Raw genomic sequence first — 14019 nt, 5'->3', positions numbered from 1 at the left:
GCCAGTAAAGGTGACTCCCAGAGGCTGACCTCTGACCTTCACAGGCATCCTGGGATGCACTGCACCCGTGCGTCACTACATACCCACACGGTATCAAATTAAAGTAAAACAAGGTTAAGTGCTACATCTAAGGTTTATGCTGATATACGGAAGGTATACGTGACAGAAACAAACGGAAGTACACAAGGTATTATTACGGCTACTATTGTAATTACAGCGTTCTGACGATCTTGTAAGAAGAGATCAGATTAAAAAAAAAAAAATCAATCACCTGGCCCAAAGCTTAATGACTCACAGTTGCCCCCAGAGTTGTGATAAACAGTAACAATACTGACTCCCTTGTTTTCTAAGGTGTGCTAGTCCTGAAGGTGTGCTAGTCATTGCTTTAGGTCACCCTTACAACTAGGAGAAAAGCAACCCCCACTTCCCAAGCGAGAAACCGAGTCGGCACATGCTCGCACGAGTGGCGTGAGCATTCTGAACCTACAGCAAAACGGAACTCTTGGCTGAGGGGACACGGAGACAGCCCCGGGTGTCTTCTTCCCCTGACATCGTCCCACGCACTGCTGGGCCATCAAAACCCGGCCAGGGGAGGCTGCTGGGAGAGAAGTGCACAAGGCCCTGTCTTACCTGATGCTGCTTTGGTTGTCAGGCTTGAGATAAGCTCCGCCCTTGTTGGTGGCGGTCCTGTTCATGTAGATCCACTGCTGGCGCTCAGGCTTGGGGTAAGCTTCGTACTCAACAACCAGGTCTACGTTCTCTCCGTCGTTCACGAACACCGTGGTGTTCTTCACGGGGAAAATGTGAATGAATCCTTTATCTAATAACAACACAGTAAGGCAGCGATCACTGTCCACACCTGACGGGAGCACACGGCGTCACTTTAGAGGCGCGAGAGTGACGGCTTCCCGCGGTGACTGGCAATGACTGAGAAGATATGAGCGAGCCACGCGCCATCATTCCCCCACTCCGCTTGTCACCACACTGTGGTTGAGGTAGGGCACGCACTAAGTCCTGCCTCACGCGCAATCCTACTTGTCTCCACACTTGTGAGGCTCAAGTAGAAGAGATTTTACTACAGAGCCCCCACCTAGACCCAGAAGAATCAAAGTAAGAATGAGAACTAGCTCTAATACCTGATAACTGCAATATATATATATATAATTTTGTACTTGAAGACTATGACTGGTGGTTCATCCATCCCACATGTTAGCACGCCACAGGCCATCAGGCAGGCAGCACTTTAACGTGAAAATCCGATTCTTACCTTTTATGGGGAGTAGGGACGGGTGCTTTTTTTGGAAGCGACAAAAGGCAAATATTGTAAAGGGTCCATTTGAATGAAGGTAACGGGAAAGACAACAGTAAATGAAGGGAGAAAGGCTATTTAGCTAAACCAGTAATTAAAATATGGGTAGCACTTTCCATTTATTAAAAATAGCAAAACTAATTTAAAATAAGCCCAAGAATCCCGAGTGTGTTCAAAGTAGCACAGAGAGCCGCACACGACAAAACTGGCACGCGCCTTCTCAGAACCAGTTAGCAATCGAGACTTTCTTTTTTTAAATTATCTATTTTTAAGTCTAAATCCTATAATTTCCACTTGAGAACTCTTCTCAAAATGGGTTAGAAATGCACAAAGTGCTATCTGTACAGGTTACAATAACTCTTGAAATGAAAGAACATTGGTGAAGTAAATAATATAGCCTTAGAAACGGCTACATAGTAACCTAAGTGGGAGCTTGAAAAAGAGCAATAAGCTAATTGCCAATATTATTTTTATAGCCACCATTTAGGGGATGCTTACTACGTGCCAAGAACTGCCTTAGGCACTTTAGCCCTCATTTTATTTAATAATTATATTTATGCTTACAATCATTCTGAAACATAGAGCTCCAGCCTCTAATATATAGATGGGGTTTTCTGTCTGTGTGTGTGTGTTGTATTGTGTTTGGTGTCTGTATATGGTACGTGTACATTAAGAGTGTAGAGACTAGCCTGGCAGTGCTGGCGCACACCTGTAATCCCAGGACTCTGGAGGCAGAGGCAGGCTCTGAGTTCCAGGCCAGCCTGGTCTACAGATCAAGTTCCAGGACAGCAAGGGCTACACTGAGAAACCAACCATGTCTCAAGGGGGGGGGGGGGAGGAAAAAAAGAAAAAAGAAAAAAGGAGAATGTAGAGACTCCTGCCAGAGCAGAGCAGGACTCCAGGCAGGGGTTGTTCGCTGAGTCAGAAACTATTTCAGTGAGAGTGACTGGCCAGCGAGTTCTCAGCATCTCCCCTCTCTGTCCCCAGTATGGGGGTTCCAGTCACACAAAGCGCCATGCTTCGGGGTTTGGTTTTGCTTTGTTTTGTTTATCTAAGTGCTGAGAATTTGATCTCAGCTCCTCGGGTTTGCGGAACAAATGTTCTTACCCACCAAGCCATCTCCCAGCCCCACGTTAGAGACTTAGTGATAACTTTAATTATAGGTAACACTTGTAATCTCTAATTTATTGATGAAATCAATGATTTATATTTGGATCCTAAGCCGTATAGGCAAAGTCTAGCTTTGAACATGGGTCTAAGAGAAGCCAAGAATGGCCTCTTTTTTTAGAGTCTCTATACATTTTAAGTGAGAGAGAATAAGAAAATGAATAAAATTGTATGTATAATGAAAACTCATATACAAAAATATAAGCAAAATACTCAAATCTTTAAAGAAAAATAGTTACATCAAGTTAGAGTTTAAATTTTCTTCTATTTCATTTTCAAATGTTTAAAATTAATTGCAAACTTTAACTTTGCAGTTATCTACATATGCACAAGAAATTGCCATTGCAGTTTTTAAAAACACTTTCTGGTTCAAAGTTAAAAAAAAAAAAAAAAAAAAAAAAAACAGAACACAACCCTGTGTAGTGTCCTATATCTACTGAACCAGTATGGAAGGGATTCTTTTCAGTGGGGAATTGAAAAAAAAAAATCCAAACTAAGAACTGGAGTTGTAATTGGCCCAATCCTAGCATACAAATACCATAACCCCTGTCACTCTTCATGGTGAGGTCATATTTTTAGGCACTGCACAATGGAAATATGTCATGGTCATCATAGATAAAATATGTAGGCAGGCCTGAGATTTCTGTAGCCTAACCTTGCTCAATACAGGTTTTGTGAGTTAACTATAAAGAAGAGCCAAGTGTTAAAGGCTTGGTTGCTAGTTAAAAGGGCTTGTGGGAAGTACCCGGATTGTGAGGGTTCCAAGTTCATCAGTGGATATCCTTTGCGGGGTGGCTCTTTGAGGGAAATAGGTCAATAGGGGTATGCCTGTAAAGAGTCTATCTCGTGTCTGGCCTTTCCTAGCTTGCTCTCTGCTTCCTGGCTGCCGTAAGTGAGCAGCTCTCTTCTGCCACCCGCTCCTACTCTGATGTCCCAACCTGCCTCAAGTCTATAGACTTGAAACTATGAGCCATCAAACCTTTCTTCCTTTAACCTGTTTGCGTTAGTATTTTTTGTCATAGTAACAAAAGGCTGAGAACACAATGGGGCTACGTTACTTGGTAGAACAAAGCTTTAAATTTCTATAATGTTAAGAATTACTAAGACTACCTTAGGTACTGTAACATAAAAAAAAAAAAAGGAACTCTAACCAAATTGTTATAACATAAAGTTTAATTTTTTTCAAGTGCTTCTACATTAAGAAATTAGTGGTACATTAACTTTTAATTAGGTTCAAACTCTATGCCTAACACTCCCATAAAATCTGCCTCTTTTCATCTCCAACACTATGGGAGCTGGAGGCTGTTTCTTCTGAGAGGAACTGCAGAGGGAAAAGTGGACTACATTAGAAAGCTAAGTAACAGAGCCCCTAACCCCCAAGCCAGGGGGAGATGCTGGTTAGGTTTATTTACCTCACTACAGTAACGTTGTAATGTTTTTATGGTTTATATGCAGCCCTGAACACCATGCTGTGTGCCTTCACTATACATGACTCTTAAAGTAGTAAAAAAGAAAAAGCCCCACAGACTTCTTCTCTCACCCACCCCATGTTGCGTCTGAACCCCACTCCTAGTCCCAGCAGAATCACCCTGACTTTGTCCCTTCCCGCTCTTGACTCACACAACCCACTCTTGACCTGCACGACAAAACCAGGTTCGGATTTCACAGCCACACAGCTTTCCAGTCACATATTTCTTATTCTTGGAAACCGATGAATGGATTTTTAAAATCCGATTACATACAACGCTATGCTCAAAACATCCTCACTAATTGCTTTCTGGAGCTGAAGAGGGTACGGCAACATGCTCCCTGATCAACTTAGCAAATTAGCGCTTATGCAGTCTAATATTTTAAAAGCATAGCCTTCAACTCAAATTAATAAATGGCTCGCGACCACAGTTGGGGACAGAGGAGTATACTTTCTGTGTGATGACTCCAGAATGAAAAGGGGAGTGTCTTCCCTGTGTTCCTCTGCTGAGAGACTTCAACTTGGGCAGAAACACCAAATTCTTATGTTACTACAGGAGAGAGAGAAAACAAAACAAAAAACAAAAACAAAAACCTAAAACTGCAGAACTCTGTTCCATAAATTACAGAAATCTTGGGTGGGGGAAGGAGAGAGAGGAAACAAACACTGCACGGCTTCATTATCAAAAGCAAGCACCAAGAAAATGGTTGCATTAAAAGGCACGAAAATATTAATTTTATGTGTATACAATAAAAATGGAAAGGTATCTTTAATTTTTAAAAAAAATTAGGTGAACTCAAACAACATCCAGAAGAGAAAAAAACTATGAATTAAATAATTTTGAGATCATTATTATTGGTTCTGGATAAATCAAAAATAACAAGGGACCTTCTATGCACTGCTTCTCTTTAAGCAGCCGCCTGGAAAATAAACACTTGTAGAATCCCTAGCATCAGGACCACCAAAGCCAAACCCGCTGCAGCAGGCAGATGTGGAGACCGTGGGAGCAGAGAGGCCCCGAGGACCTGATCTAACAGGGACCAGCGTGGCCCGGCTGAAGGGGTAAGTGGTGGGATTTTAAAGTTACAGAACAGAGGGAGACTCCAAAAGGCTGGAGAAGCCTGATTCAGCAGAGACCACAAAGGGACTAAAGCCAACAACTGACAAACATAACACCCCAGAAGACAGAGAAACACTCAGGGTCTGCGCATCTCTGAAGCCTGGCAAAGAACATCTATGGTCATTTCCAAACTCGATCCATTTGGGGGGCAGGAGGGGAAACTGAACGTATGCTTTGCTTGTGGGGGAGGGGAAGATGAGAGCACAGAGTGACAGGTCTGAAGTTTAGTGACAGCTCCCCCAGTGTCTTTTGGGTAAACTGGTAGGATCTGGCTTTGTGTTCTGCTGGCAAGAAGCTCCTCCAGGGATAAAATTCGTATCATTCATTCATTCATTCATTCAGTGACAATACGTTCTAAGAATCGCTTCTTAGAATCCCATTTGCATAAAAAGAAAGCTATCTAGTAATTTCTCCTTTCACTATTGCTGGTAATTTATACATTCCCATAGAGATATTTACCTACTACTTTCAAGGTTGTTGTGACATTTGCTGATCCAAAAGTATTATTGGCATAACACATGAACACTCCAGAATCATTAACTCTTGCTGAGCTGATAGTCAGCGTCTCCTGGCGTTCATAATCGAAGTCACCCCGGTGCCAGCTATTGCGCTTTACCTGTGCCTTGGTCTGAGGCTTTCAGAAGGGGAGGGAGAGAGAAAAAAAAAAAAACAAAGATTACCATATAATTTATATTCAGGATCTTTCCTAAATTAAAAATAGCAGCAATTAACTTCCCCGTATTAGCATTCATTATACACTACTGAGGGGGAATTATAAAGCGTCGTGACAAGCCTGTCATTGGAACCCTTCATATCACAGGATTATATTGAAAGATAGTCATTATGAATGATTGGAAGAAAAAAAAACAAGGGGAAAATTCATTCCAAACTCTCTGCAGTATTAGGTTTTGGTAGTCACCCCAGAAGAAATATTACAGAATACTGATATTTCACAATGAGTCAGCACCCTTATGTCATATTAACATATCCTTTTTGTTTTGTTTTGTTTCTTTGGGATAGGATCTAAATCCCTACGGAGGCAGGAATGACCTTGAATTTCTGAGCCACCTGCCTCCCTCCAGCTGAGTACAGGGCTCACAGGTATATGCCACCATCAAGCCTGGCTTGTGATGTGCTTGAACCCAGGCTTTCATGCATGCCAGGCAAGCACTCTGTCAACAGAGCTACATCCCAGCCACCACCACTACCCCACCAGTCCACTACTCCTTTTTACGTGTGCGTCTAATGACTGAAAGGAAACATATAACCTTTTAAATTAACATATAGTACCTTCAAAAATAAAATTAGAGTCAGAATATGTACAACTGACTTGGAGGTTCATTCACCACCAGAGTTTTCAACCCTGTAGAATTTTCTTAACTACCCAAGGGAGGAGGCCCATGACACAACACACAGCATTTGAGCAGGCTGACAAGTAAGGACCACGGCTCTGCCCTTGTGGTGTCACTTTGGGATCTGTCTGCAGATTAGACATGGAGAGATGCTTGCACAAGAAATATCATAGGAAAACTTTAATATAGGCAGCTCCACTGAAGACATTCAAAGAGGTCTAACTCTGCATCTTCCAAATCTGCTGCCATGTGCACACATTTCCGTTACAATGGGGGAAAACAACATCAATTAAAGCAAGCAAGCAACTGGCAAAGACCAAGGACACAGGCGATGCCCAGCCAGCTAGTTACACTGCCCCAGCCGTGTTAGGCCAGCATCCAGTGCTGGTGATGGAAAAGGTGCTAGAGAGGAGCTTGGCAGATCTTCTGTGCCTAAGGGACACTGCAAAACAAGACAAAAGTTCCATGATACTGTCTGCAGTGACACTTGAAATGACATGACTATCCATCAGGTGAATGTTGCTATATAGACTGTGGCTGCATTAGGAGATAAGGGAAATGCTTATATTAGCATAGGAGGAGACGAGGTAGCACACGTGTGAAATGCCTGCACTTGGGAGCCGAGACAGGCAGAAAGCTAAATAAAAGCTTAGGGCCAGCTTGGGCTACAACAGTGAGCATCAGTCTTAAAACTGCAAGCAAGTGGTAACGCATGCACATGGGGGAGACAAGAGAAACGGGGGAAACATGCAGGCTACCTGGCATTAAGAAGGGCCTGCCACCCGTGACTATGGAGCACGTCAAATTGGTAGCTGAGAGTCCACATAAAATATATCCTAGATGCTGGTCACTTAGAATTATAAGATGCAGAATACTTTATTAATAACTTTTATGTTAATTTTAGTAGGAAATGGTAATATTTCATATTACTGGGTCAAATATGACGTTAAAATCACTTATTTTTGGAATGTGCCTATCAGAAAAATTTAAATGGCACGTGGAGCTCACATTAGATTTCTAGTGTATATATATACAGCATTGCTAGCTACATAGACAATGCCTTTCTTTCTTTCTTTCTTTCTTTCTTTCTTTCTTTCTTTCTTTTTCTCTCTTGTATATTATAGTTTAGGAATTTTTCTCCAGGGCTGGGAACTGAAGGCCTCACACAAGCAAAGCAAGAGCTGTCACTGTGCTTATAACCAGCCCACAATGTTTGGAATCCTGTCGTGTTAAACTAAGCATACATAAAAGTTGATGGCCCAAGAGTCATTAACAGCAAGAGAATCTGTCTGGCCATTAACTGGCTGTGAGCTCTTGATCAAGTCAGAGACACACCTGGCCTCACACAAGGTGTGAACTAACAAAAAGGTCTCTAAATGCCTTCCCAGTACTGTCTGCTGCAGATCCCAAGCCATCTCTTCTGGTAGAAGTCTCCCAATTCCGTGCATAGGATTACTACCAACCCAAAATGACCCCCCAGCCTTGCGCCAGCCTTGCGGCACTGTTTCTGACTTCTCTCCAAAGCCACAGTGATAAAGAACACACGGACCACCACTTCTTCCCAGAGCCAGAGTCCCCAAAGGGCACTAAGCACAAACTCTGAGATGGTCAGCGCAGAACAAAATCGCTTGGCCAAAAGATGTTCTAGCGACACTCAAAGTCAAAGATCATGATTTAGCATACTGCCAAGCTCAGCAAATGGAAACATTAGCGTTTGGAAGCACTCGAAAAGCCTAGCCAAGATGAGCAAGCACTGTATGAACACCCAGACTTGCATGCTTCAACAGATAATCGCGACAAATCTTAAGGTCGCAGTGCAGCCTCTGTTTCTCCTGAGTGAAACTTCCTCTAAGTGGTCAAGATCAAACATCATGGATTTTTAAAAATAATCTGATAGTGCTAACAGCGTTCCAAATTATGCCAAAGGATCAATAAAAGATTCATGGTGAACCCTGGCGGAAAGCCAAGAGTCCCATCTGCAAGTCACACGTTGCATGCTGTCTGCACATGATTTGGTTTTCTTTAACCCTTGGAGGCACACACTGGGATCTCCCCAAAGGGTTTCTAACACTAACGACTTCGCTACCATTGCCAGTGGGTTAATTGGGAATGGCAGGCAGGGCTCCTGGGGGACGGGGTTCACAACAGAACCGCCTGGGGCAATTGAATTTCTCATCTTAAAAGGGCTAATTCTCAAGTATACACAGGCTCAGATACACACACACACAGTCCAAATTGTCCTCTCATCTGAAATCGAGGATTATAGAAAGCCAATTAATATGGGATTGTGTGCTGTAAGGTTAGCCCAAAATCCATACAGAAGCTATTATTTCTATTACATTAGATGGGCTGAAAACTAAAAGTTGTTCCTGTGAGCCGGTGGTTTGGAAGAACAAGTACGATCCATCCCCTGGCCAGTGGCAGGCTTCATAGATGAAGCAAGCTATCATCCATCAAGGTCTGCACAAATGCCATCATTATGCGGATCACCATGGCTATGCGTTTAGCACAGAATTCTTTATGCAAGCATGAAATTGACAGTGTTGGATACTGGCCAAGAGGAGGAGGAAGAGTAGGAATAAAATCTATTCCTTTCTCCATTTCACATTCCCACATGTGAAATAAAGAGGAGCTACTGATGGTTAGGCAATCATCTCACTAAAAGTACTGAAAAATAGAAAGAAAACTCAGCCATATGCAAATATTAATGCAAAATATCCAGAAAATTAGGAGTTTTGAAACCTTGCCATTGAGAGAGAGAGAGAGAGAGAGAGAGAGAGAGAGAGAGAGAGAGAGTGTATCCATCCAACTATAACTGTCTAAAATTGGTTAGACAGTGCCCTTGTCTCACAGGCATAACACCTTTGGGTTCAAGCCTTAGTACTGAAAGAAAAAGAGATAGGGCAGGGGAGCATCTGGAAAATTTTATTTAAGATATGCCCAGCACAGTATCTGACATATAGTGGGCATTCGATGAATATCAGTCAGCTGAACGAGAATGTTTCACATTAAAGATAACCATTTTATCAATAGCAACTAAAACAAACGGAAACCCATCAGCAGCTTCACCTCAGGTGAACAGCCTCACAGGGGGAAATGCAACACCCACAGCAGAGAACCCCATCTCCCAGATGGTCCGGCCACTCTGTGGGGATCAGAAGAGCTTTGGGGGCCATACAGGACACCACTTAGTGGGGGAGGGGTGCTGACAACTCGTTGTCATCTCTGGCCTAAGCAGAGGATAGTTTTACCTGAAGGTGATACAGCTATTCATTGGTTTTGTTTTGTCTTTCAATTTCCTTACCAAAGTCATTTCAAACAAACAAACACAGCCTTAACTAATAACCTGAGGCTGTTGCCCCTCTCTTTTCTCAAAATACAGTGGCAGGGTGGCAGTTGTTGGCCACTGATAGCAAATGCAGCTGTTGTTACGTATGCAGGCAGCCAGCATGTGGACACACTCTCAGCCAGTTGCTAACAGCCACGCCGGCCAGCGCTGCCGTGTAGAGGACCGCACACTCTTCCAGACAGAGACAGCCACGCATCGACAGGAAACGACCAGGACTCACTCACCTGTGGAGGGTTCAGCTTTATCCACATGGAGCCCACGGAAGAAGACACGTCTTTTATGGTGCACGACACGGTAAACTTGTCCCCTTCCCTAAGGAGATGGCTTGTTTTGGCCACAGACACAGCTGGGATCGCCTTGATGGCTAGAAGTAAAAGCAGTATGGCCCTCGCGTCAGCCATCCCATCACAGCGCGGATTTTAACTTGCCTAATTTTCAAGGTGCCTCTTTTTTTCCTCTTTACAATCATTTTTAGTATATTTATCTGTGTGTGTCTTTGTATGCGTGTGCCATGCATGAGGTGTCTGAGAGAGCCTAATGGAGGGTGTAGACTTTCCTGGAGCTGGAGGCGCAGGCAGATGGAGGCCACCCAGGGTGGGGGCTCGGATCCGCTCTTAACTTCTGAGCCCCTTCTCTAGACCCCGACTTGTTTTTTCTTGAATGTGCACAGCTTACATTGTGTCATTAAATAAAATGTAAAGCACAAGACTAACCAATCTGTATTGTTTGCGTATCCAAATATACCACCAATTCAGTCATTGATCCTGCAAGCCAACTCATCCCCACTGAGTGAGAAAGGAAGGGTGCACAGTAGGAGGCACCTTCTGGCTTTTCCATGGAGGGGGGAAGGTTAGCATAGCGAAGCCGACTTAATCTTTACCCTCGATTTCTTAAGGACCTAGACTACAGCTAATATCCCTTTAGCCAAATGGGTACCTTTCCCGTACACTATACAATCACACCTTGCTTACTTCTGAGAACTCCAGGTTTCAAATAATTCCAATGTCCTTCATTTTAATGAGTACAGTTTTTCAAAAGCAGGTTAAAAATTCTCCTCATCAGTTGAATCCCAAAGTGATGCTGAATTACAGTCTCAAATATAAAGCCTAGTTTTATCTTCTGGTACTGAAAGTTTCAGTGTGATACCACGGGGCATGGGTACTTTCTTTCCGAGAGCCTGAATGGCTTAGGAATGCATTAGAACCAACAACAGGGAAAAAAAATCAAGTCATGTGTTCACAGCAAATTAAAGAACACATACATCCCTTGTAGACAAATTTCTTCAAATGTAATCTTCCCACTGAGCAGGAACACTTGTGGCAAGCATGTCACTTTGGGATTCCCCAAACCAGCAGGTTTAAATGACCAACAGCCATGGACCTATTACTCTGGAGGAATTCACAAATGTCCGTTACTAGGTGTGTGTCCTAATACCCTAGGTTAAGTGAGAAGAGAGAAGTCAGACCCATGAACAGGGTCTCCATCTCCCACAAGACGTGAGAAAGAGGCCTTACCTGCCCTCACTTTCAGGATGAATTTGTCAGACAGCACCCATCTGCCCTCTCGCAGGGCGGCACAGCGGAGACAGAGCCGGTGGTAGGTGCGCTTTACGTTTTTGATGGTGATGCCAGCCTTGGGGTTTGGGACGAATGTCAGGTCTTTGGGAAGAGATTTCCCATCACACTCCCTGAGGGAATAATTGGACACTTGTGGGTCTGTCAGAGGGCAGCGGACCAGTGTGTCGTTGTCTTCTTTGCCGTACAAGGGCAGGTCAACCAGGAAAAGGATGGCAGGATCTACAAAGCAGAGCAGAAGTCAGTGTGTTACGTGGCTGTGCAGGCATGATGAAAACACTTTGTTTGCTTGTTTGAGACAGGGTCTCACTATGCAGCCCTGGCCAATTAAAGGTGTACACCAACACATCCTACTCTCTGAAATTTATTTTATTTATTTATTTATTTATTTATTTATTTATTGATTGTGTATGAGTGCTCTATCTGCAGAAGAGGTCATCAGATCACATTATAGATGGTTGTGAGCCACCATGTGGTTGCCGGGAATTGAACTCAGGACCTTTGGAAGAGCAGGCGGTGCTCTTAACCACTGAGCCATCTCTCTGGCCCCTCTGAAAATGTTTTTAAAAGACAAAATATTTACAAGTTTTGTGTAACACAACGGATATCAAATTTTTTAAAATTTTAGCTTACGGGTGTGAGTACGTGCTAGTTTGTCTGTTCGTGGACTATGTGCCCACAGACGGGAGACCGGAAGGGGCATCAGATCTTCTGGAGCTAGCGTTCTAAGTGCTTGTGAACCGCCCAGCGTGGGTGCTGGGAAACACCCAAACTGGGTCGTCTGTGAAAGCCGCAAGTGTTCTTAAAGGCAGAGCTTCCTCGCCAGCCTCCAACACACTGGCTTTATATGTGAGCACTAAGGATCAAATGCAGGTCCTCATGCCTGTAAGGCGTGCACTCACTTGACTGTCATCCCAGCCCCCTGAAATTCTGTTTGAAAACTATCCTCTCCATCTGGAAGTCAAATGCTATGTACACATAAACAGAATTTGTGAAATATGTTTGCTTTATCATTTATTTATTTTTTAAATCAACCCTTCATGACTAAACCATGATCAGAAGCTACAGTTGGTTTTATCTATACTTTCTTAGTCACCAGGATGGAGACCCTCCAAAAGGGTGCGCCATTTTCCTTCCTCCCAGTGGCATGGACTAGTCAAGGGTCTAAATGTGACACAAGGGTGTGAGCTCTGACTAGTCTGGCTCACTCAGCTGGCTCCTCAGACATGGCAGTGTCTACGCAGCCCATCATTAAGCCGAATGGTACCTTCATTACCACCTGAAAATTACAAAAACCGCCTTCCCCAATGTCGCCAGCCACCTGGGGATGGGCTCAACAGTTCTGAAGCAGAACCCTGAAGCTTAGCTGTGGCTTATCAGTGAGTCTGTCCCCTCAGCTGCCCACTTAAGGAAGGGCAACTGATAAAGGCAGCAGAGGCACAGTCCATTTCACGGCAGTCTTCCGAGGCAGCTTTATTAACCCCTGTTTGAGCATGCTAGGATTTGTATAATTGTGTTTCCCTAACAATCCCCTGAGGGAGGCTGCTCATCTTATCTAAAACCCACAGTGAAAAACGGAGGCGCTAGGCTGCACATCTCCCAGGCACCGGAAATACATGCACTGTACTCTTCAGAATCGTGAGCACATTAGAAGTGACAGGCCTAGTCCCAACACAAGCCGCACTACAAGCAGGACTTCCATTTCCTCCTGCCCTCTCAATTGTCTCTGAAACTGTCATTAGCTTGGTTTTTACATTATCCAAAGGATGCCGCCCTGTGGGTTCTTGACATGATAGCAAAACTGTGCGTGGGCCTGCACACACACACACACACACACACACACACACACACACACACCTTGCAGAATTCATCTAGAAAATGAGATTTAGGGGTTGTAACTATTGAAAAGAACCAACTCCCAGAGAACTTATGACTGACAAGGGATACGTAGCTGTCTGAGTAGTTTTTCTGGAATTTACTCCCTTAAGAGTGGGCCAAGTCTTTTGAAGTGCTAAGCCTGCTCAGGCCTTTTGAGGCTTTGGGTTCCCTGAAGTGTTTTTACTAAGTGGGAATATTTAGTATCTCAAGGCATTAAAATGCAGTTTTCCCAAAGGGCCTCATTTATTCTCAGGGTTGACTCCAAGCACCAAGACAAATGGGCTAACCAGTCTGTAATCGAGTTATGGCCTTGCAGACCCCCAGCTGGGGTCACACTCAAAGCCTCTGTGGCTCTAACAGGGCAAGGCAGTGAAGGAAAACATTTACACTAGGCCTTCTAGAACCAGCCAGCAACATTCTGCCTGTGGTTTGTTCACCTGCATGTCACCTGAGAGTGAGGACAGGGTACTGGACACTCTCCAGCACCGCGACACGGGGAGTCCGGCGTTTACCTCTGACAAACACGTAAATTGAGCTCCTGAGGCCGCTGCGGTTGATGCAGGTATATTTGCCCGTGTGAGCGGCTTCGGCTTTTTCCTGAATCCATTCATTCTGTTTATTCTCGCTCATTTGATCGAAGACGGTCTCGAAAGTCCATTTGAGGAAGGCAGGATCAACACATGTCAGCCTGATTGTGTCGCCAGCTTCGACTATTAACTCTGCCTGTGCTGGCTGGATGGACGGCGGAGAAAGCTCCCCTGGACTCACAGATGGCTGGCAAGTTCCTGCCAAGAAAAACAAG

At 44.1% G+C, this 14019-nt stretch overlaps 1 protein-coding gene across 4 annotated transcripts in view; it reads right to left on the bottom strand.

Annotated features, from left to right (window-relative positions):
- The window catches only part of KIT (KIT proto-oncogene, receptor tyrosine kinase), a gene marked incomplete at its 5' end in the record, with an annotated part of 77729 nt that overhangs the window by 31308 nt on the left and 32402 nt on the right, over window positions 1-14019 (bottom strand). For 2 of the 4 annotated variants that reach the window (XM_084758158.1, XM_084758157.1), the window contains 5 exons: window positions 631-820; window positions 5524-5698; window positions 9990-10129; window positions 11280-11561; window positions 13730-14002. In XM_084758158.1, coding sequence (XP_084614284.1) covers window positions 631-820; window positions 5524-5698; window positions 9990-10129; window positions 11280-11561; window positions 13730-14002 — 1060 coding nt within the window. Of the gene's footprint in view, window positions 1-630; window positions 821-5523; window positions 5699-9989; window positions 10130-11279; window positions 11562-13729 lie in introns of all 4 variants that reach the window. The other 2 variants (XM_084758155.1, XM_084758156.1) reach the window with 1 other exon arrangement.

The sequence above is a fragment of the Acomys minous genome, assembly GCF_964271855.1.
Source record: "Acomys minous genome assembly, chromosome: 15".
NCBI classification, from domain to species: Eukaryota; Metazoa; Chordata; class Mammalia; order Rodentia; family Muridae; genus Acomys; species Acomys minous.
This window is presented reverse-complemented; position numbering and strand designations above follow the sequence as displayed.